General features: G+C 66.8%; 1 protein-coding gene across 2 annotated transcripts; it reads left to right on the top strand.

Moving 5' to 3' along the window:
- Positions 1–266: 266 nt before the first annotated feature.
- Positions 267–20,555, top strand: MINK1 (misshapen like kinase 1). Of its 2 annotated transcripts, XM_015813181.1 has the most exons (32): positions 267–323; positions 7,122–7,187; positions 8,864–8,920; positions 9,095–9,220; positions 9,317–9,427; positions 9,535–9,625; positions 10,625–10,755; positions 11,253–11,307; positions 11,404–11,482; positions 11,854–12,029; positions 12,123–12,192; positions 12,309–12,516; positions 12,643–12,759; positions 13,097–13,291; positions 13,393–13,572; positions 13,896–14,159; positions 14,455–14,549; positions 15,349–15,461; positions 15,709–15,797; positions 16,153–16,176; positions 16,535–16,716; positions 16,822–16,936; positions 17,363–17,506; positions 17,707–17,871; positions 18,171–18,303; positions 18,404–18,547; positions 18,684–18,818; positions 18,979–19,079; positions 19,183–19,332; positions 19,428–19,587; positions 20,139–20,278; positions 20,472–20,555. In XM_015813181.1, the coding sequence occupies exons 1-32, from the start codon at positions 267–269 to the stop codon at positions 20,553–20,555; spliced, it is 3,957 nt and encodes a 1,318-aa protein (XP_015668667.1). The 2 variants fall into 2 exon arrangements, with proteins under 2 accessions (XP_015668667.1, XP_015668668.1); XM_015813182.1 differs by lacking the exon at positions 16,153–16,176.
- Positions 20,556–20,784: the final 229 nt, after the last annotated feature.

Below are 20,784 nucleotides of genomic sequence, written 5' to 3'. Positions count from 1 at the left end.
CCCCTCCCTCGAAGGGAGGGCGGAGCGCCGCCGCGGCGGCGAAAGAGCTCCGCGAAGGCTGGACCGGAGGCCCCGCCCCCCAGACCCCCGCGCGTGCGCAGTGCGGTGGCCCGCTCCTCAGGGCGCCGCTGTGTCGGAGCGCTCGGAGGGTCGCTCGCTGCTTTCCTCGGCCGGACGGGCGGACAGGCGGGCGGGCAGGCAGCGCGATGGGCCCGTAGCCGAGCGCGGAGGACGAAGAGGAGGAGGAGGAAGACGCCGCCGCCGCCATGGCCGACCCGGCCCCCGCCCGCAGCCTCGACGACATCGACCTCTCCGCCCTGCGGGTGAGTGGGGCGCCCTCCGCCTCCCGCGCCGCGGCCCTCGGGGTCTGCCCGGCCCAGGCCGCCTCCGCCGCGGACCCCCAGCGACGGAGCCCCGCGGCCCCTGCCCCGCGGAAGNGGGAGGGTCGCGCCGCCGCCGGGACCCTGGAGCCCAGCCGGACCGGGGGGGGGGAGGCTCGTCGGAGGAGACGCGCTGTCTGGGGGGGGCGGGGAGGGGGTCGCGGGGTTCGACCGGGCAGGAGAGCGCCTGCCGGGGGGGGTTCAGCCACCGACCCCCCCCCGCCCGGCCTGATTGCTCCTCCGGCCGCCCGGAGCGCCGCGCTTCGCCTCCGGGAGGCGCAGCAGGACGGGGGGGGCAGCCGGTAAGAGCAACAGCAGCCATCCCAGCTGGGCCCCGTGGGGCAGGGGAGGCCCCCGGAACCCCCCCCCGGTCCAGGGTGGGAGCGGGAGGCGGTGCAGGCGCCGGGCCGGGCCCCTCCGAGGAGGCAGCCGGGCAGAGAGCCCAGCCCGGGCCCCGGGCAGCGTCCCTGGGGGGGGGAAGCGGGCAGCCTCTGGGGAGAGCGCTCGGCCCTTCCCTCCGGCCGTCTGCAGCGGGCCTCGGGGTCTGCCCGGCCCAGGCGGGTCCCCCCTGGAAGGGGCTGTCCTCTCGCCTCCCCCCCCCCGGCTTTCCCACCCGAGGAGAGCCGGGGAAGCAGGCCCGGAAGGCAGAGCCGAGAGGCCGACTGCGCAGCCGGCCTGGGCCCCCGGTCTCTGGCCGTCGGAGAGCCCCGGCGCCTGGCATCCAGCCGCCCTCCCCGCCACGGGGATCCCGGCCCAGAAGCGAAGGGAGCGGGGCCTGGAAAGGCGGCCTTGGCCTCTGCGGCCCTGGGGGGGGCGGGGGGGGGGAGAAGCCGCGCAGGTGTGGGAGGAAGTGCCACAGCTGGAGCTGCGGGCCCTGAGCCCCCCCCGGGGAAAGAGGAGCGGCCGGGGGACTTTTCTTGGGACCCTGACCTCCCCCAGACGGGTGGCGGAGGGCAGGCGTGCCGGGCTTTCTCCGGGGTCGGAAGGGAGGATGCTGGGGGGCCTGGGGAGTGGGGAGAGGGGCTCCTTTGGCTGCCATTCGCTTGTGGGGCCCCGGTTGCCCCGCCTGGACAGGCCCCGTCCCAGCTGGAGGGGAGAGGCGGCAGTGGGGACCGACCCCTGGCCACACTCCCCTTTCCCGTGGCTGGCCTTCAGGGCGGGGGCTTCGTGTGACCGGTCCAGGGTCAGATTGTGGCTCTTCAAAGGAGGGAAGGGGGGCCGTTCTGTTAACACCCCCACCCATCCCACCCACCCCCACTGTAGCGAGTGGGGTATCCCAGCCCTACTTGGAGCTGCTTGGCTTAAAAGAAAGTTGGGGGGAGCCACGAGTATTTATCTGGGGGGCCCTGGCCTTAGGGAGTGTTCCCCCCCTCCGGAGTTCCCACTTGGGAGTGGGGCGTCCTTTAGAGCGACTGGGGCACCCGTGGGACAGCCTTGCTCTGCTTTCACAGGCGGAGAGGCCTGCTCTGCTGCCCCTTCTGACCCTCCAGGTAGTCCAGGGCAGCCCCCCCCCTGGAGAAGGGGTGCCTGCCTGGATCCCTGCTGTGGAGGGGCTGAGCTTCCCCACAGAGGCCGGCCTGCCCTCCCTCCCTCCCTCTGCCCTGCTTTCCTCTCCTGTCCCAAGAGGGCACCTCCTCCGCCTGTCGTGGGCTCCTGGCCTGATTAAATGGCCGTGGATGGAAATTTCCCATCCTATTAATTAGGAACACTTGGGGGGGGCTGATTTTGCACGCTGCACCTGCTCTCTGATGGAAGCTGGGGGGGGGAGGAGAGGGAGGTGCTTCTGCTTTGGGGGGGGAGAGAGGAGCCGCTGTTATCTCTGCAGGCCCAGCGCTGGGGGGTCTTCGGTGGCTCAGGCTTCGGGAGGGCCCATGCCGGCTGCTCCCTTCGGCCGGCCTCCCAGACGGTCTGAAAAGGGGGACCTGGGTGCTGGGCTGGCTAGCAGCACCACCATGCCTGCTTGTTGCTAGGGAGAACTTGTTGACTGCAGCATGTTGGCCTTAATCGAATCACAATCCCCCCTTTCACGCTTGCCTACGCTGCGAGCGCCTCTCCCCTGGATCCGGCAGTCCCTGCCGCGTGCTCGGCCAGGCTGCCCAGGTGGCTGCCCTCCGGACGGCTCACCGCCAAGCCCCGAGCGGGTGAAGGGCGCCCCAGCGTCCGTGTCCTGCAGCCGGGAGGGGGAGGGGGGCCTCCTGCCCTGGGGACCAGCCTCCCTGCTGGGCCACTTGGTGGGCCACTCCTGTAGCGGGCCTCGGAGGGGCCCAGTGGCGCTCGGCCCACCTGCCCATTGGCGGCAGGGCAGCCAGTCTTGGAAGCCCAGGGACACCGGCTCCCAGGCGCTTGCCAGAGGTGGGGCAGGCTGGCCGGCTCCCTCCTGGCTGCTGCTGCCACCGGGGCTGCTCGGCTGGTTCGGGCTCCCCCGCCTGGCAGGAGGTGTGGAGGGTGGGGCAACTTTCTTTGTGGAGGGTGGACCTGCCCAGACCGGCTTTTCTGTCTGTCCCGGCCTGGTGGGTGAATAAGCACCTTGTGGGAGGATCACTGGCTGCAGGGGGTGGGTGGGGAGGCCCTGAAATGGGGACCTGGCCCTCCCCACCCCTCCCCTCCCCCACAGCAGGAGCCTGGTCAGGCTTCCCAAGGCCTCCTCCTCCTCCTCCTCTTCCTCCTTGGCCCTTTTCTTCGCTCTGGCTTAAGGCACATTGACAAGGCTGCTGCTGTTTCCATCGCTCGGGGCTCTGTCCCCACAAAACGAAGGAAGCCCCTTCCTTCCTTCCTTCTTTCCTTCCTTCCTTCCTTCCTTCCTTCATTCATTCCTTCTTTCCTTCCCTCCTTCCTTCCTTCATTTGTTCTTTCCTTCCTTCCTTCCTTCCTTCCTTCCTTCTTTCCTTCCCTCCTTCCTTCCTTCCTTCCTTCCTTCCTTCCTTCATTCCTTCTTTCCTTCCCTCCTTCCTTCCTTCCTTCATTTCTTCTTTCCTTCCTTCCTTCCTTCCTTCCTTCCTTCCTTCCTTCCTTCCTTCCTTCCTTCCTTCCTTCCTTCCGTCCTTCCTTCCCTCCTTCCTTCCTTCCTTCCTTCCCTCCCTCCCTCCCTCCCAGCTGATGGTCCTGAAATGGAAGCCTCCCTCACAGCCTATGTGGTATGGGTTAGAGCCATTTTTTGGTCCTTGTGAAATTGTTCGGGGGGGGGGGAGAGACGGGACAGGAGGCCCCTGATACAGGCTGGACCCCCAGCCCCTCTGGCCTTGCTTCTGGTGGATTTCCCCCTCCAACCTCTGACCTTGGCAGGACTTCACCCCTGATGTGTGGGAACGCAAGACAGGCTCCCAGATGCCTCTGGGCACTGCCCGCAGGAGGCCCACAGGCTCTTCTTCCCAACCCACCCAGGAGGTGGACAGCCGCCCAAGCCCCGCACGGTTGGCCGGCCTTGCGCAGGTGAAAGGGGCCACGGTGGCCTGCTCAGCACGGTGGCATGGCCTCCAGCCACAGGTGGTCGTTTGAACTGCGGCATCTGTGTGGCTGGGCAACAAGGGCGGCCGGCCGGTGGGCGTCCCGTGCCCCCGTCTTGCCCAAGGGCTGGCCTGGCACCTCCTGGGGAGGGAGCGGCAAGGGGCCCGAGGGCCAGCTGCTGCTGCTGCAAAGGAAGCAGAATCTGTGGCTCCAGCGTTGGGCAGGGTGACATGCCCCAAGCCTCCCCCCTCCCCAGGAAGCCCCCCCCCCCGGCTCTCTGCCAGCCAGCCCAGGCCTTGCGAAGGTCAGAGGAGGTGAGGAGAGAAGGAATCGGGCACTTCCTGGCTGCCCCCCTCAGCCAGGGAGGGGAGGTGGGGTCTTACTGGCAGACTGAGCTGCAGGGTTGGGGTGGGAGGGGGGTCAGCATGGTTGATGAGTCCCCCCAGGATTAGTTTTATGGCCAGGGGGCTGGGCTGAAATTCCTGAGGCTCCCAAAGGGGAAGCGGTGCTGGTGGGGCAGGTGGATGTAAACCCCTTCTTTAATCCCCCTAACCGTCTCCCCTCTCTCCACTGGCCATTGGCTTGCCTGGGGAAATCGAGGCAGCCTCCAGTCCAGCCTTCATGATGGGAGGTGGAAGCTCGTACGCCACGGCTCTTCTTCCACCCCCCCCACCCCAAAATTTCCCTGCTGCAGCAGCCGGGGACAGGCAGTCCTGGCCCCAGTGCTGAGCTGAGCCAGAGCTGCCCCCCCCCAAGAAGGCTGCCATGGAGATGAAGGCAGCCTCAGTGGGGGCGGAGGCAGGCAGGCTCCCTCCCCCACCCGGGCCCGATTTGCAGCCTCTCTGAAGAGGCAGGAGCCCTGGAGGGTCTTGGGGGAGCCCCCCTCTGTGGGTGAGAAGCGGCCGCCCAGTCCCTTCCCTTGAGGGGGGGCAGCTGACCTGGGGGATGCAGAGCCTGGGAAGGCCCCGGTCCTTCCCTGCTCTGGACCCTGGAAGAGAGCAGGTGGCAGCCCGGAAGAGCCGGCCCAGGGTTGGCACGGCGGCCTGCCATCTGCAGAACTGAACTGGGTGGGGATGGGGAGCTGGCCGTGCCCGCTTTACTGGAGCAAAGGTTGCCTTCCACGCTGCGGGCGCCATTCCTCATCCCGGCATCTGCCAGGAAGGCCGAGGGAGCCCCTCTCTCGCCTTCCCCCCCCCTCCCCAAGGCCTGGCACTGGCCCCCCCCTTGGGGGGCTGCCTTGGAAGAAGGATGCAGCTTCCCTCCTTCCCTGTGGAAGGCCTGGTTTGCATACAAGTGGGGCGGGGGCTGCGAGAGACCCAGATGAATTCCCGCCATGGTCCCCCCCCCCCGTTCGGTTGCCGACTGACTGCAGGTGAACAGGCCTTTCTGACTGTCTCCAGCAGATTCCCCCCCCCCTGCCTGGCGTGGGCTGTGCCTGTGGAGGGAGCCTGGAGGGAGCCGTGGGGGGGGGCAGCTGTTAGCACAGGTCCTCCTTGGTCTCCCTGCTGACTCACAGCCACCCCCCAAACACCCCCCCATGTGAGAGGGTTGAGCTGGCTCCCCATCCTCCTCCACCTTTGAACAGAGGCTGCAAGGGACTGACCCCCCCTTCTCTTCCCCCCCACCCCCAAAGTAACCTTCAGCTTCCCCCCTTCGCTTGAGCTCCCTTGCTCTTTCCCCTTTGGGGGGCTCAGCAGGGGATGGGTCAGGGGACTGGGGAGGGGGTGTCAGAAAGCCCCTTCCTTCTCGGGGCGTGGGTCCCTATGGGGGGGGGGCTGGTGCCCAAGGGCAGCTGCCTGTCAAAGGAGCAAAAAGCAGCCATTTTTCTTGATGCCCCCCAGGACAGATGGGGTGCTGAGAGGACTCGGCTGGCCTTGTGAGTTTGGGGGGCTTTGGCTGCTTTCTGCGATGGCACACTGGCCGTTGCACCCCTGCAAAAATGGGGGGGTTCTGGAGCGCTTTCCTGGCTTCAGAAGAGGGGGGCAGCCCCCATCCTACCTGTGTACGTGCGGGGGGGGGTCCACAGGCTGGGATGGGGGAAGGAAGAAGAGAGCAGCCCTCTGGCCAAGGCTGGGGCTCCCGGGCTCAGCGTAGACCTTTGGGGGGGGAGGAGGAGCAGGGGGCTCCCTGATCGGGGGGGCGCTCTTTGGGGTTCGGTTAAGGGCAGGAGAGTCTCCCTCCCTGGCCCAGAGCCCACGGCCAGCAACCACGGGACCCCCCCCCTACTCGCTATTGTGCTGGTTCTCTCCTTCCCTTCTCAGCAGCTGCCCAGGCTCCGTGCTCGGCTTTGATGCCCTGGGTTCAGGGCGCCCCCCCCCAGGCGCAGGGCCCACCAGCCTTCCTGAGCCGAGAGTCCTGGAGAGGAACGTGGTGGGGGCAGGTTGTGGCTTTGGGCTTCTCCGGCCGATTGTGCCCTGCGGCTCCTCAGAGGAGCCCGGCCTGGATTCGCCCCTCGTTCTGAGCAGAGGCTATTAATACCCGTCCTGGGGGATCTGGCCCACCAGTACAGGAGGCCGTTACCCTAGATTTTAGGCAGAGCTCCGCCAGGGACAAGAAAGAAAGTGGGGCAGCTGTGGGGACGGATGAGGGGGAGCAGAGCCTGGAGGAAGCAGCAGGAGGCGAACTGGGGCCGCAGGAAGCCGTGGCAGGACAGAGCCCTGCTGGCCCCTCCCTGGTTGCCCTCGGGCAAAGGCCGGCGTGGCCGAGGGGTGCCCAGGGGGGGCAGGAGAGGGAGTCCCTGGGCTGCACCCGGAGGGAGGAGGGGAAGAGGCGCCCTGGGCAGAACGGGTTTGGGGGCTGAGGCCAGGGCAGAGGGCGGCGTCCGCTCTGGGGCAACCCCCATCTTTAGCACCAGGGCTCCTGGATGGGCCTCCGCATGTAGCCGGGGGATGGGGGGACGGGCAAGGGGGCACGGAGTAGTGAGGCCTGTTAGAATAAGATGCACAAGACCCTGGGGAGGGGGGCTGCTTAGGTTTCGTGTAGGGAGCTCAGAGCTGTCTTGCGCCCCTCTCACAGACACACATCTGTTATGCTGGGGGGCCACATTGACATTTGATAGTGTGTGTGTGCGTGGGGGGGTGTCCCCGAGCACCGCTTTCCAGCTTCCTGAGCGGGGGGGGAAACTTTGGCAGAGCCAGACCATCCTGTGGGGTTCAGCAATGGTCCCCCCCCTTGCCCAGCAATGGGTCACCCGCGGCAGAGCGAGGCCCGCCTTGGCCGAGGCTTTGATGGGCAGGGGGTGCCCTCGACCTCCGGGCAGCTGCCAGGCTCTCATCCGGCCCCTTCTTCCTTCCGCAGGACCCTGCCGGCATCTTTGAGCTGGTGGAGGTGGTGGGCAATGGGACCTACGGGCAGGTCTACAAGGTGAGTGACCGAGTGGGGGGGGATTTGGGGTGGGGACGTTTCATCCTCCTCATTATTCAAGGGCAGATACAGATGTTAATTCGTGCCCCACTTCCCTGGAGGGGGGAGGGGAGGGAGCCTTGTTAGTGAGACGCTCCCTCCTCTCCTTGGGGCTGCCTTGGGAGAAGGCCGGGCCTTTCAGGACCCCCTGTGATGGGGGGACACCGGCTGGTCCCCCCCGCCTGAAAGGGTCTCCTGGGTGGGGGGGCTGCCCCTTCCTTGGCTGCCCCCTGGGCCCTCAGAGGAGGGGGCCGGGCCGGCCTTGGGCTTCCTTGTGCTCAGGCCTCCCACCCTGTGGGGAGGGGGCCTCCCTGCTCGGGGGGGGCTTCACTGGCCTCCCTGCAGCCCTGAGGGGAGCCTGGGGGGCCTTTTCTGTCTGGGGGTGCTGCCTACGGCCTGAGCGGCAGGGGGGAGGGTCTCCCTTGGGAACGTGGTGGGGGTGGGCGGCTGCAGCTCTCCCCCCTTCCCTGCCGGGGTGGGGGCGGGGTGGGGGCAGGGAGGAGGTGTACCAGATCGTTCTCTTCACACTTCAGGGGAGGGGGGGGCCTTTCCAGCACTGGTCCCCTTGAAAGGAAGCGGAAGGCGGTTGCCAAGCAACGGCTGCCCACGCCAGGCTATGTGGCAGAGAAGACAATGCCAACACACGGCTGAGGGCAGGGGGGGCTCTGGAAAATCGCCCCCTGGCTCTCCTCCGACGGGGGGGCAACCGGTGGGCTCTGAGCAGGAGTGAGGCTGCTGCCCAGCGGTGCAGAGCTGGGGGGGGGGATGTTTCCCTCTTTCTGCAGCGATGGCTGCCCTTCCTGAGTCGAGGGCAGCCTGGCTGTGAAGAGGGGTGCAGATGAGAGCCTGGGGGCTCAGACCCTCCTCCCCCCCCGTGAAGGGGGAGAGAAAAGGCTGTGCTTGGCCTCCCCTCCAGCCAGCCCTTGGTGCTCTGCCCACCCAGCATGCGGGGTCCCTCCCTCGGCCGTGTGAGCTTGACCTCGGGGTCCAGCAGGGGTGCCCATGGAGCAGGGGGGGGCTTAAAAACAACAGGGACCCGGGGGCATGTTTTGGAGTCCCATCCCGCCAGCCTCCCTCCTTTCCTGTCCCAGTGCCGCTCTGCTGATCTCTTCCACAGTGAAAGAGGCAGGGTGGGAAGCAGCTGTCCCCCCCCCAGGTAGAGCCACCCTTCCCCCCCTCCCCATGGCGCTGGGCAGCCCTGGAAGGTGGCACGGGGGGGGGGGGGGAGAGCCAGGCCAGGATGACTCCTGGGCTCCCTCTGCTGGCACCAGGAGCTCTCAGCGCAGCAGGGGCCTCCAAAGGGAGGCCGGCTCTTCCCTCGAGATTCAGCGCTGGGGGGGGGTCGCCAGCCCCATGTTGCCAGAGCCAAGCGCAGTTCCTCCTCCTGGGTAGGGCAGAGGGGCACCTGCCATCTGAGTAGAATAGAGCTGGAAGGGACCTTGGAGGTCTTCTAGTCCAGCCCCCTGCTCAAGCAGGAGGACCTACGCCATCTCAGACAAGTGACCGTCCAGCCTCTTCTTAAAAACCTCCAGGGATGGAGCGCCCACGATTTCTGGTGGCAGGCTCTTCCACTGGCTAATTGTCCTCGGTGTCAGGAAGTGGCTGACTCCCTCCTCCCCTGCTTTCTCCCCTGCCAGGGCCGCCATGTCAAGACGGGGCAGTTGGCTGCCATTAAGGTCATGGATGTCACCGAGGTAGGTGTCCTTCCCTCCCTCTGGAGCCAGAAGGCCGGGGAGGGCCGCCCTGAGACAGCTGGGGGGGGGCTCCTGGGGTGGCTGGGTTGCTGGGCGCGCATCGGAGGATGGCTGTGCACTTCTGTGGGGCAAGGGGAATGCCCCCCCTGACTCTGTCCCCCTCCCCCCAAAAAGGATGAAGAGGAGGAGATCAAGCAGGAGATCAACATGCTGAAGAAGTACTCCCATCACCGCAACATCGCCACTTACTATGGGGCCTTCGTCAAGAAGAGCCCCCCCGGGAATGACGACCAGCTCTGGGTGAGGCGAGGGAGAGGGTCCCCAAGAGCAGCAGGTTGGCCGGCCGGGCTACGACGTTGCCCACCTTCACCTCCCACCTCCCCCCCTTTTCTCCAGCTTGTGATGGAGTTCTGCGGTGCCGGCTCCGTGACGGACCTGGTGAAGAACACTAAGGGCAACGCGCTGAAGGAAGACTGCATCGCCTACGTCTGCCGGGAGATCCTCCGGGTGAGGGCTCCCGTGGGGCCTCTGGCGGGCAGGGCCAGACCTGCAAACCCCCCTCTCCTCCCCTCCCCTGCACAAGGCCTGACCTCCCCCCTCTTGCCCCCCACCAGGGACTGGCTCACCTCCACGCGCACAAGGTGATCCACCGGGACATCAAGGGGCAGAACGTGCTGCTCACGGAGAACGCGGAGGTGAAGCTGGGTAGGTGGGCTGCCGGCTCTGCTGCGAGGGAGCTCTGGAGTAACAGGGAGGGAGGGCTGGGTGCACCTGTGGGGAGAGGGCTGCCTGACTGGGGAGCGCTCCTGGGAAGGCCTCTGCCCCAGGTAGGTCGCAGGTGCCTGTGTGTGGGGTGTGTGTGTGTGTGGAATTGCAACAGACCCTCTTCTCAACCTGGACTTGGTTTCCCAGACATCCCTGGGGATGGGGGCTCCTGGGATGGGGGCTCCTGTGGCCATGCCGCAGAGGCTGTAAAGCGGGCCGGATGCATCATAGCAAACTTGCGCCCACCCGATTGCCGGCGATGGAAAAAAAAAGTCGCGATATGTCACGACATATCACATGACACCCCTGGTGTAAAGTAAGAATCGGAGGAGCCTTGGTGGCTGGGCACCTGCAGGCGCAGCCAGTCCAGAGAAGAAGCAGCACTTTGCCCTCTGAGCCCCACAGAGGAGACTTCAACTCTTTCCGGGTGCCCCCCCTCCCTTGCGGGGTTTGACGCTGTTGCTTTAGGTGGTTTTTAACCCGGGGAGACCTGGGTACCCTCCAAGCCGCGTTGTCTTCGTGCAGACGGTTCTTTACCCAAACTGGATAACATGGTGCGCAAGGAAACAGCCCGGCTCGGAGAGCACCAGGGACCCCTCATTTGAGCCCAGAGCTACAAATACGTTCCTCTGCCGGTTCTTAACTTGCTTTGTTTTCCTCGGCTCCCCACCAACTTGGGTAGAGGCCCTGCCGGAGCAAACTCCGCCAACGGTCTCACTGCTTCTGACCCGCTCTGGGAGTGAGGCAGGACCTGCTGCCAGGCACTCTCTGGGGACCTTCTGGATCCCTCAGGGGCCTGAGGCAGCCCCTCCGGGACCCCCGCCCTCGCAGAGGCCCAGGGCTGGCCAGGGAAGCCATCCGGCCATGGCAGGTTGGGTCCCGTCACCCCAGAAATTGCACCTTGGGTGAAGCTGCTCTCGTTCTCTCTGCTTTCTGCAGTCGACTTCGGGGTCAGTGCCCAGCTGGACCGCACGGTGGGGCGTCGGAACACGTTCATCGGCACCCCTTACTGGATGGCACCGGAGGTGATCGCCTGTGATGAAAATCCTGATGCCACGTACGACTACAGAGTAGGTCTCCAGTAAACCTGCCAGGGGGTGGGTGGGTGGGTCATCTTGTGTGTCAGAGTGGCCGGGGGAGGAATGAGACCTAGGAGGAGCGGGAGGGAGAAGGAGAGATGGCTGGCTGGGCTGTGGGTCAGCAACACTCTTCCCTCCGTCAGAACTGCCATCGGACGCTTGAGCTTAGCACTCAGTCGGCCTTGAACCATGCAGGGGAGGGAGCTGGACGGGGGGAGGGAAGGCTGCAGGCGCATCGGTCCTTCCAGGGACAAGAAGATCTCAAGGTCAAAGCCTGGGACTCACCAACCAGCCTGTCAACAATTTATTCAAAGATAACTGGACAATAAGGGACCAGGGGAGGAGAGGAACTGGACAGGGAAACCAGGAAAGTTTGGCGAGGGAACTTGCTTTATTGTAACCCTCTTGGCTTTTAGTAAACTCTGCCTTTCACTACAAAGGGAGTCTGACACCCTCCCTCCCTCCCTCCCTCCCTCCTTCCTCTGCAGAGCGACATCTGGTCCCTGGGGATCACTGCCATTGAGATGGCCGAAGGAGCCCCCCGTGAGTGTCTGGGGCAGCATCCTGGGGCACCTGATTTTCTCTAGGGAGGGCCCGTCAGCCCTGGCGTTGCTCTGCTCACTTCTCTTCCTCTTGCAGCCCTGTGCGACATGCATCCCATGCGTGCTCTCTTCCTGATCCCGCGCAATCCCCCACCCAAGCTGAAGTCCAAGAAATGGTACGTGCTCCCCTTGGGCAGCGAAGAGGCAACAAGGGACGATGGGGGGAGGGGGGCGACTCGGGGACTCCTGTGTCTTGTCCAAGATGGAAGCCCCTGGTTTCCTTCCTTCTGAAGGGGTGGGGGAGCATGCGAGCAAGGGGGAGACCTCTCCCGGGGCTGCTCCCATCACAGAATCTGGTCGAGGTCACCATGCCTGACGGAGAGTCTTCCAGGAGGGCTACCCCACTTGCTGTCTGGCTCTGGGAGAGCCTGAGTGGGGCTCACGGGTGACGGGCATGCCAGCCTCCCTTGTTTGGGGCCTGCCCCTCAGGACATGGAGGGGGTGGGGAGCAGGGTAACCGCAGCCTCTTCCTCCCACTCTGGGGCAGGTCCAAGAAGTTCATCGACTTCATCGACAACTGCCTGATCAAAGCCTACCCCAACCGGCCCCCCACGGAGCAGCTGCTCAAGTTCCCCTTCATCCGCGACCAGCCCACCGAGCGGCAGGTCCGCATCCAGCTCAAGGACCACATCGACCGCACCCGCAAGAAGAGGGGGGAGAAGGGTGAGTGAGGTGGGGAGCTGGCTCCGGGATGGGTGGGGGTGGGTTCCGGGTTCTGCCCTGCACTGGGCTGCCTCTTGCTGTTCCCTCCCGCAGACGAGACGGAGTACGAGTACAGCGGCAGTGAGGAAGAGGATGATGGGCGCGGTGAGGAAGGAGAGCCGAGGTACGGAGGGCAGAGAGGCGGGGTCTGCTGGTCCCCTCTGGGGAAGGAGTGCCAGGCGTGTCGCTTGGCACTCTGACAGCTGACTGACCCCCCCCTTCTCCCTCTGCCCCCCCCAGCTCCATCATGAACGTCCCCGGGGAGTCCACCCTACGGAGGGAGTTCCTCCGCCTGCAGCAGGAGAACAAGAGCAACTCGGAGGCCCTGAAGCTGCAGCAGCAGCTGGCCGCCCAGCACCGCGACTCCGAAGCCCACATCAAGCACCTGCTGCACCAGCGCCAGCGCCGCATTGAGGAGCAGAAGGAAGAGCGGCGGCGAGTCGAGGAGGTGGGACGGGCTCGTGGCAATCTCCCCCATCCCCTGCTATCTCAGGGCCGGCCCCGGTGGTGGCGAGCGCCCCCCCTGGCTCGCCACGCCCACTCAGCTGCCCGCTGCCCCTTCGTCTGTCCACAGCAGCAGCGCCGAGAGCGGGAGCAGCGGAAGCTGCAGGGCAAGGAGCACCAGCGGCGCCTGGAGGACCTGCAAGTGATGCGCCGGGAAGAGGAGCGCCGGCAGGCCGAGCGGGAGCAGGTGGGGCGCCGGCAGTGGCGGGGGGACCACCGGTGGGGCCTTCCTGCTTCCCTGCTTGAGGCGAGCTGGAAGGCCAGAGGCTGCTGCTCTTGGGAGGGGGTTCTGCTGCCCCTTCCTCACCACCTGCTCTGCCCCCTCTTCCCCCCCCCCAGGAGTACATCCGGCACAAGCTGGAGGAAGAGCAGAGGCAACTGGAGATCCTGCAGCAGCAGCTCCTGCAGGAACAGGCCCTGCTGCTGGTAAGGCAGGTGGGAGCAGCTGGGGGGGGTTGCCTGCTGGGCGGGGGCTGCCGCGTCCCCCCCTCCATCCTGCCAGCCTCCCCTGTGCGCCCCTGCAGGAGTACAAGCGGAAGCAGCTGGAGGAGCAGCGGCAGTCAGAGCGGCTGCAGAGGCAGCTCCAGCAGGAGCACGCCTACCTCAAGTCCCTGCAGCAGCAACAGCAGCAGCAGCAGCAGCAACAGCAACCGAAGCCCCTCTACCACCACAACCGCAGCAGCGCAGCCGCCCCCGAGAAGCCCCCCTGGGCCCGCGAGGTACCCCAGGAGCCCTCCCCCTGGGGGGACTGCCCGGGCGGGCAGCAGGGAGGGGCCGAAGGTGGCAGAGGGGCAGTGGGCCAGCTCATTGTCGCCCGCAGGTGGAAGAGCGGAGCTGCGTCAACAGGGAGAATTCGCCCTCGCTGGCCGCCAAGGCCAAGCTGGGGGGCACCGGGCAAGACTCTTCCGCCCAGCCCTGTGCCGAGCCGGGGTCCCTGGCCTCGTCCTCACAGACGCCCCCCATGCAGCGCCCTGTCGAGCCCCAGGAGGGGCAGCACAAGGTGGGCGCCCTCCCCCCTCTCCCCACCTCTGCTCTGCTCCCCCCTCCTCCTCCTCCCCCATCCCAGCTGCTTCTTGCCATCGGCTGCTTCTCCCATCGGCTGCCCTCTGCCCCCCTTCACCCCCTGCCTGCCAGTGGCGAAGGGCCACTGCCTCCCCAGGCGAAGGGCCCAGGGAGACTCCTCAGCCCGGTCAGAGGGGCTGGGGAGCTGAGCCAAGGGAGGGGCTGGGGTGTCAGGCGTGCCCCCCCTCCTCCCACAGCCCCACCAGCCCGGGAAGCAGGGCCCCCTCCGTGACCCCTTGCGCACGGCCTCTCCCTCCACAGAGCCACCTGGCCCATCGCGTCCCGCTCAAACCATACGCTGCCCCCGTCCCCCGCTCCCAGTCGCTGCAGGACCAGCCCAGCAAGAACATGGCTGCCTTCCCTGTCCATGACTCCGCCTCCTCCTCCGCCCCGCCCCCTCCTCGCGGGGGCATGATCCGGCAGAACTCTGACCCCACTTCCGAGGGGCCTGCCCCACAGCCCTCCCGGCCGACTGCCGACCAGCGAGGACCTTGGGTCAAAATGGACCCCGATGGCCCTCCCCAGGTAATCCGTTGGGGCGGAACGGGAAGACGGGCGGCCGGCCCCAGGGCGTCCAGGTGGGCTGAGCTGGGCCGAGAGCGAGAGACCCCCCCATCCCGTGGGTCACCAGCGCCCCCTCCCTCCCCTTCCTGCTGCCCGGCCAGGGTTTCTCCGAGCCCCTGGTTGTTGCAGCACGAGGGGGCAGGGGGAGAGGGGCAGGCCGTTCCCGTAAGGGGAGCGCTTTCCTGACAGTTCCCCTCAAATCCTTGGCAAAGGGGGGGGGCGTTCAGCAGGGGACTCACCCTCTCCTTCCCCCCAGGTGCCCCAGCGGACGTCCTCCATAGCAACCGCCCTCAACACGAGTGGAGTGACCGGCGGCAGCAGCACGCGGCCGGTCCACGCTGTCCGAGCCAGGTGGGTAATCCTGCCTCACAGCTGCCTGTTGTGGGGAGTAGGAGCGGAGAGCGGAAGAGCCTTGTTCCCCGTTGTCTGTGCTGCTGCCTTGTTCGGAGTCCTCCCTGCCAGCCTTGTGCGGGGTCCTCCCTGCCATGCCCGCCCCTGGACAGGCTGTGGGAGGGAAGTCTGGCTGGGCCGGACAGCTGCGAGGCTGGCTTGTGGGCAGGAGGCTGGCATCGTCCTGTGGCTGAGCCACTGGCTCCTCGGTGGGAGGCGGCGGGTGACCCGGCTTCAGAGAAGGAGGGGAAGCCCAGGGGGTGGGTGGGTGGGTTGGGAGCCCAGGGGGTGGGTGGGTGGGTGGGGCTGGAGGGCTGTGGGGCACAAGGAGGCGCACCCTCAGCGCCGGGCGGCACCAGCTCTGCTCCTGGAGCCTCTGCTCAGCTTCCGGCCTCCTGGATCCCTCCCCCCCCCCACCCCGGCAGTCCCGTGACGTGCTTGTGCTCCCCTCCACAGGCCCCGTAGCAAGTCTGCGTGGCACATCCACATGCAGAGCCGGCTGGAGAAGGGGCCCCAGGGGGGGAGCCCTTTGCCAGCCCCTCCTCTCCCCTCACTTGCTGGCCGGAACCCTTCCGGGCCAAACACCAGTAGGTAATGGATCCGCTGCTCCTGCCGGGGCTGCTGGTGGGCTTGCTGGTGTTTCTCCTGCCTGGGGGGGGAGGCTTGGGTGCTGCCGCCGCCGCTGCTTCTGCTGCCACCGCTGGGGTGGGGCGGGGTGGGGCGGGCAGTCTGAGCACAGCGTCTCCCTCCTTCCCGGCAGCAACCCCGACCTCCGCAGGAGTGACCCCGGCTGGGAGCGCGGGGACAGCCTGCTGCAGTCGGGGGCCGCCAACCTGCCCCAGGCAGGCTCCCTGGAGCGCAACCGCGTGGCAGGTGAGGCGGGACTCGGGGTCTTCCTTGGACGGGGGGGGGGAGGATAGAGGTCTGCAGGAGCGATGGGCGGTTCCTCCAGGCCTGGCTCCAGATGTGTCCGACCCCCGTTTTGAGTTCTGAAGCCCCACTCGGCTGCAGGGCTTCCCCCCCTTCGTGCTCCCTGGCTGGGAGGACGGGCAAAGCGGGCAGCAAACTTTCTGCTTGTGCCCAACTTGGCCTGCCTCCCCCCCCCCCGCCTCTCCTGCAGCTCCCCTGAAGCTGGAGGGCTCCCCCATCCTGTCCCAAGGCAGGAAGGCCAAGGCGGACGACCATCGCTCGCGGCCGGGGAGACCAGCCGTGAGTAGGAAGCGGGGGGGGCTTGAGGGGGGCTCCTGCTGAAAAGCTGGGGGGGGGTGACAAGAACCCCGGACAAGGAGCAGCCGTGCCAGGGAAGGCACCCTCGGTGGGGGGGGGCGCCCAGGGACCGGCTGAGAGGAATTTGGGGGTTTGGCCAAGCAGGGGTGGAAATGCAGAAGGAGGCTTTGGGGGTGGGGGGGAGAGAGAGGAAACGCCCCCCCTTGTCTCCTGCCCCTGGTGCTGCCAAGGGAGGCAGCAGCCGTGGTTCCTGGCTGGGGGGGGAGGACGGGGGGGGCAAGGTGCAGCCTAACCTGTTCCTCCCCCCCTTCTTTCTTTTTCCTTCTGCATGACTCAGAGCTATAAGCGGGCAATTGGTGAGGTTAGTGCCACCCACCCCTCCACACACACCCTCTGCCTCTCCTGCCCCTGGCAAAGCTTTGGGGGCTGCAGGGACCTGCTGCCCCCCTTTCTTTTTCCTATGTCGCTCCCAGCCTGGCCTGCTGAGCCCTTCGTCCGGGGAAGGTGCCCTGGGGAGGGGATCAGCCCTGCCCCTCTTCCTGTCAGCAACACGGGGTGGCTGAGCCCTCGGGGTGCCCGCTCTGCTCTCCCAGCAAGGTTCTTGGCCGCCGGGCGGAGGTTCCTGGGGCAGGGGAGGAATTGGACACTCCCCCCAGACCCCCAACGGTTTGCTGCTTTTATCAATGTCTGGACCTTCCTCCCTCTCCCCCCCCCCGTAGAATTTCGTCCTGCTCAAGGAGCGCCCGGAGGAGGCGGCCCCCAAGCCGCTGAAGAAGGCCCTGGACTACTCCTCCTCCAGTGAAGAGGTCGACTCCAGCGAGGAAGAGGAGGAGGAGGAGGAGGAGGAAGAGGCGGGCGAGGGGGAGCACTCGGAGCCTGGCACGAGCACCCCCGGGGCCAGGTGAGGAGCCAGGGGGGCGCTCCCTCCGCCTCTCTTCTGCCGGCCTCCCGGGGCGCATGGCCTCCTCCGGCCCCTGACGCTCCGCCCCGCTTCCTCCGGCTGCAGGGACGGCGACACGGATTCGGTGAGCACCATGGTGGTGCACGACGTGGAGGACCTGACGGGTGGCAGCGGGGGCTCCGAGAGCTCCTACGGCGAGGGCACCATGCTGGTGCAGCGGGTGAGCAGCCCCCCAAGGAGGGAATCTCCCCAGCCTGGAAGTGCAGAACCCCCCCCCCGGCCTCTTTTTCCCGCCTGGGCAGTGAGGGCGTCTCTCGAAGCGGCTTCCTCTTCCCGGCCTTCAGCTGCAGCTCTCGCCCTTTTATCTCATGTCGCTGGGCAGTGGCACCTCCCCCCCTTTCCCACAGACAAGCAAGGCTTCTGCCCCTTCCTTCTTGAAACCCAGTTTCCCCTTACGGGGGTCCGGCCCTGAACTCGCAGGGCCAGGGGCTGCTCCTGACTGCCAGTCGGGAGGGCCGTTGGCTCTGCCCATCCCTGTTGGCAAAGCCCTAATTATGCCCGGTGGGCTGCGGTGTAAGCGGAGGGAGGGGGGGGCACCTCGTCTTTGGCCTGACCCGGCCTTGAGCCCCCTCTTTGCCCTCTCCAGACCCCCGAGGAGGAGCGTGGCCTCCTGCACAGCGACAGCAACGGCTACACCAACTTGCCTGACGTGGTTCAGCCCAGCCACTCTCCCACGGAAGCCAAGAGCAGCAACGGATCCTCCTCTCCCACCAAGGAGGTGGCCTCTGACGTGAGTGGGTGGGGGTCCCCAGGGGCGGGAGGAGGGCCCTGGGGCAGAGCCAGGGTTCACCTGCCAGGGTCCTTGGCGTCGGCCGCTCCCTTGGCACCGGCCACCTTGGCTGAGAGTGTGCAGGGGGTGAGAGCCGCTCTGCCCTCCGGGAACGGCCCTGGACTGACCTTTCTCTCCCCCCCTCCCTCTGTTGCCCGCAGTACCAGTCGCGGGGGCTGGTCAAGGCTCCGGGCAAGAGCTCCTTCACCATGTTTGTGGACCTGGGCATCTATCAAAGCTCCCCTGGGGGAGGAGACACCATCCCCATCACGGGTGAGTGGGGGGGGAGGTTCTTGGCAGGAGGAGATGGGCGCCCGCTTGGCCAGGCAGTTTCAGAACCAGCCCTGGCCTTGGTGCCGAAGGGGGGGGGGCGGGCTGCCCGGGGACTCTTGCCAGGCCTGCCGGTGGGCTGAATGCCTGAACCCGGAGGGCTGCGAGAGGCCCGAGGCTCTCCCGGAGGTCGTTTCCCTCCTGTCTCTGCCCTCCTGTCCGGCTGAGGGGGCCACTCGGGTGAGGTTTCCAGGGCCATCTGCCCAGCAGGGCCGCCCTCCCGCTCCCTGCGCCCGCTGACCCTCCCCCTTGGCCTCCCCGACTAGCGGCCTTCGACCCCGGGCGGCTGGAGCAGCTGCAGCTGGAGGCCCGGAAGGGCTCCGTGGTCAACGTGAACCCTGCCAACACAAGGCCCCACAGTGACGCCCCGGAGATCCGCAAGTACAAGAAGCGCTTCGGCTCGGAGATCCTCTGCGCGGCCCTCTGGGGTGAGAGAGCTGGAAGGGGAGGCGGGAAGGGGGTCCCCGGGGAGGCAGGACACCGCTTCTCACACACACACACACACTTTTCCCCCCCCGACACACACAGGGGTCAACCTGCTGGTGGGCACTGAGAACGGGCTGATGCTGCTGGACCGCAGCGGGCAGGGCAAGGTCTACGGCCTCATCAACCGCCGGCGCTTCCAGCAGATGGACGTCCTGGAGGGTCTGAACCTGCTGACCACCATCTCAGGTTAGGGGCTGCCGGGCGCTGGAGGTGGGGGACCCCGAAGCCGGCCCCTCCCCTTGGGCCCTTTGCTCCCTCCTTGCCTGCCTCGTGGCGGCTCCGTGACCCCCTCCCTGCCCTCCCCCCTCCCCTGCCCCTGCAGGAAAGAGGAACAAGCTGCGGGTCTATTACCTCTCCTGGCTGCGCAACAAGATTTTGCACAACGACCCGGAAGTGGAGAAGAAGCAAGGCTGGACCACCGTGGGGGACCTGGAGGGCTGCCTCCACTACCGCGTGGGTGAGCAGGGGCTGGGATGTGGCAGGACCAGGGGGTTCTCTGACCTCCCCTGAGCAACGGGAGATCCCCGGGGAGGCGGGCCGGGGGGGGCTGGTGCCGCTGTCCTCTGAGGGGCCTCCTCCGAGGGCCTGGCCCTGACGGGGATCCCTGTCACCCACAGTGAAGTACGAGCGGATCAAGTTCCTGGTGATCGCGCTGAAGAGCTCAGTGGAGGTCTACGCCTGGGCCCCCAAACCCTACCACAAGTTCATGGCCTTCAAGGTACGGGGCGGAGGGGCTGTGGGGCGGAGGGTCCTCTGCCTTCCCCCATCCCCCGGCAGCTGTGGTAATTTCACTCCCCTCCCCCTCCGTCTGTGCCCTGCAGTCCTTCGCCGACCTGCCGCACCGGCCGCTGCTGGTGGAGCTGACGGTGGAGGAAGGGCAACGGCTGAAGGTCATCTACGGCTCGTGTGCCGGATTCCATGCCATTGATGTGGACTCCGGAAACAACTACGACATCTACATCCCGGTCCACGTGAGTGCGGGAGGGAGCCTCTCCGGAGCCCATCTCCCCCCACCCACCCAACGCTGCCCTGGTGGGGCTGACCGCCGCTCCTTCTGGGCCCCCAGATCCAGTCCCAGATCACCCCACACGCCATCGTCTTCCTGCCCAACACGGACGGGATGGAGATGCTGCTTTGCTACGAGGACGAGGGCGTCTACGTCAACACCTACGGGCGCATCATCAAGGACGTGGTCCTGCAGTGGGGGGAGATGCCCACCTCCGTGGGTGAGTCTGGGGGGGTCTCAGCCCCAAGGGAGCCGCCCAGAGGCCCTCGGACGCCAGGGGGGAGGCTGCCTGGATCAGAGCCCAGAGCGGGGGGGGGAGGGGGCTGCAGAAAAGCCCGGCACAAACGTTGCTCTCCTCTCAGAGGTATTCCCGTCCTGAGTTCTCCTGGGGTTCAGAGCCCGGCAGGATCGGTCCAGCAGGAAACGGTGGAAGTAGCCTTTCTTGCTAACCGGGATGCTTTTGCCCAAACTTGGTGCCCCCCCTTCCCAAGGCTCTGGAAGCCCCCCCTCCCCCAGCCTTACCCCCCCCCTCGGTCAGGGCTGCCTCCTGCCTGCTAGAGGTTGAAGAGCTCCCCCCCCTTTCCTTCTCTGGGGCAGGGCCTGGGGAGGAGGGGGCACAGGGAGCTCCACCAGACGCCTGCCTCTTTTCGGGGGGGTCCCCGTTTCTTTGCTTTGAATACGGATTCAAGCCACAGAGTCCGAGCCGGGGGGGGGAGCTGCTCAGCAGGGAGCCCCCCACCCACGTCCGGCCCTTTCCTCTCCCCCCCCCAGCGTACATCTGCTCCAATCAGATCATGGGCTGGGGCGAGAAGGCCATCGAAATCCGCTCGGTGGAGACGGGGCACCTGGATGGCGTCTTCATGCACAAGCGGGCCCAACGGCTGAAGTTCCTGTGCGAACGCAACGACAAGGTGGGTCCCTCTGGGCGCCCAGCCTGGCTAAGACCCTCGGCCATGGGGAGTGGGGTGGGGGTGGTTTTGGCAAAGCCTGGCACCGGAGTGGGGCTGGGGGTGGAGAAGGGGCTCTTGATGCCCCTGCAGCACCAGGCAGGGGCGTCCGACCCACCTTCTGACCCCCGTTTCTCCTTCCCCCCCCCCCCCGCAGGTCTTCTTCGCCTCCGTGCGCTCCGGGGGCAGCAGCCAGGTCTACTTCATGACCCTGAACAGGAACTGCATCATGAACTGGTGAAGGCCGCTGCTGGCCCTGCTCCGGCCGGAGGATCCAGAGGGTCTCCAGGAGGGAGGGCAGCCGGTGGGATGGGGGCACAGGCCTTCTGGGGAGGGGGGAGGGGGAGGCTCCTTTGAGCCCTCCAGGGCAAACCAGACCCCGGTGGGCTAGCGCTCTCTCCTCTCTCGCGGGATCGTTGGGTCTGGGGGTTCAGGCCTTCTCCCCCCCCTTCGGCCATCAGATCCATCGG

This window comes from Protobothrops mucrosquamatus, unplaced genomic scaffold (genome assembly GCF_001527695.2).
Source record: "Protobothrops mucrosquamatus isolate PMUCROS unplaced genomic scaffold, P.Mucros_1.0 scaffold141, whole genome shotgun sequence".
Taxonomy (NCBI): domain Eukaryota; kingdom Metazoa; phylum Chordata; class Lepidosauria; order Squamata; family Viperidae; genus Protobothrops; species Protobothrops mucrosquamatus.
The sequence above is the reverse complement of the archived record's forward strand: the minus strand, read 5'-3'. Positions and strand labels throughout refer to the sequence as shown.

What these genes read in the sequence shown, in the direction of transcription:
- MINK1 (XM_015813181.1), top strand. Translation starts at nt 267, where the DNA reads ATGGCCGACCCGGCCCCCGCCCGCAGCCTCGACGACATCGACCTCTCC. An exon ending in GGTGAGGAAGGAGAGCCGAG is followed by an intron (nt 12,193 to 12,308) that starts GTACGGAGGGCA and finishes TGCCCCCCCCAG; the next exon opens with CTCCATCATGAACGTCCCCG. An exon ending in CCCAGGAGGGGCAGCACAAG is followed by an intron (nt 13,573 to 13,895) that starts GTGGGCGCCCTC and finishes CTCCCTCCACAG; the next exon opens with AGCCACCTGGCCCATCGCGT.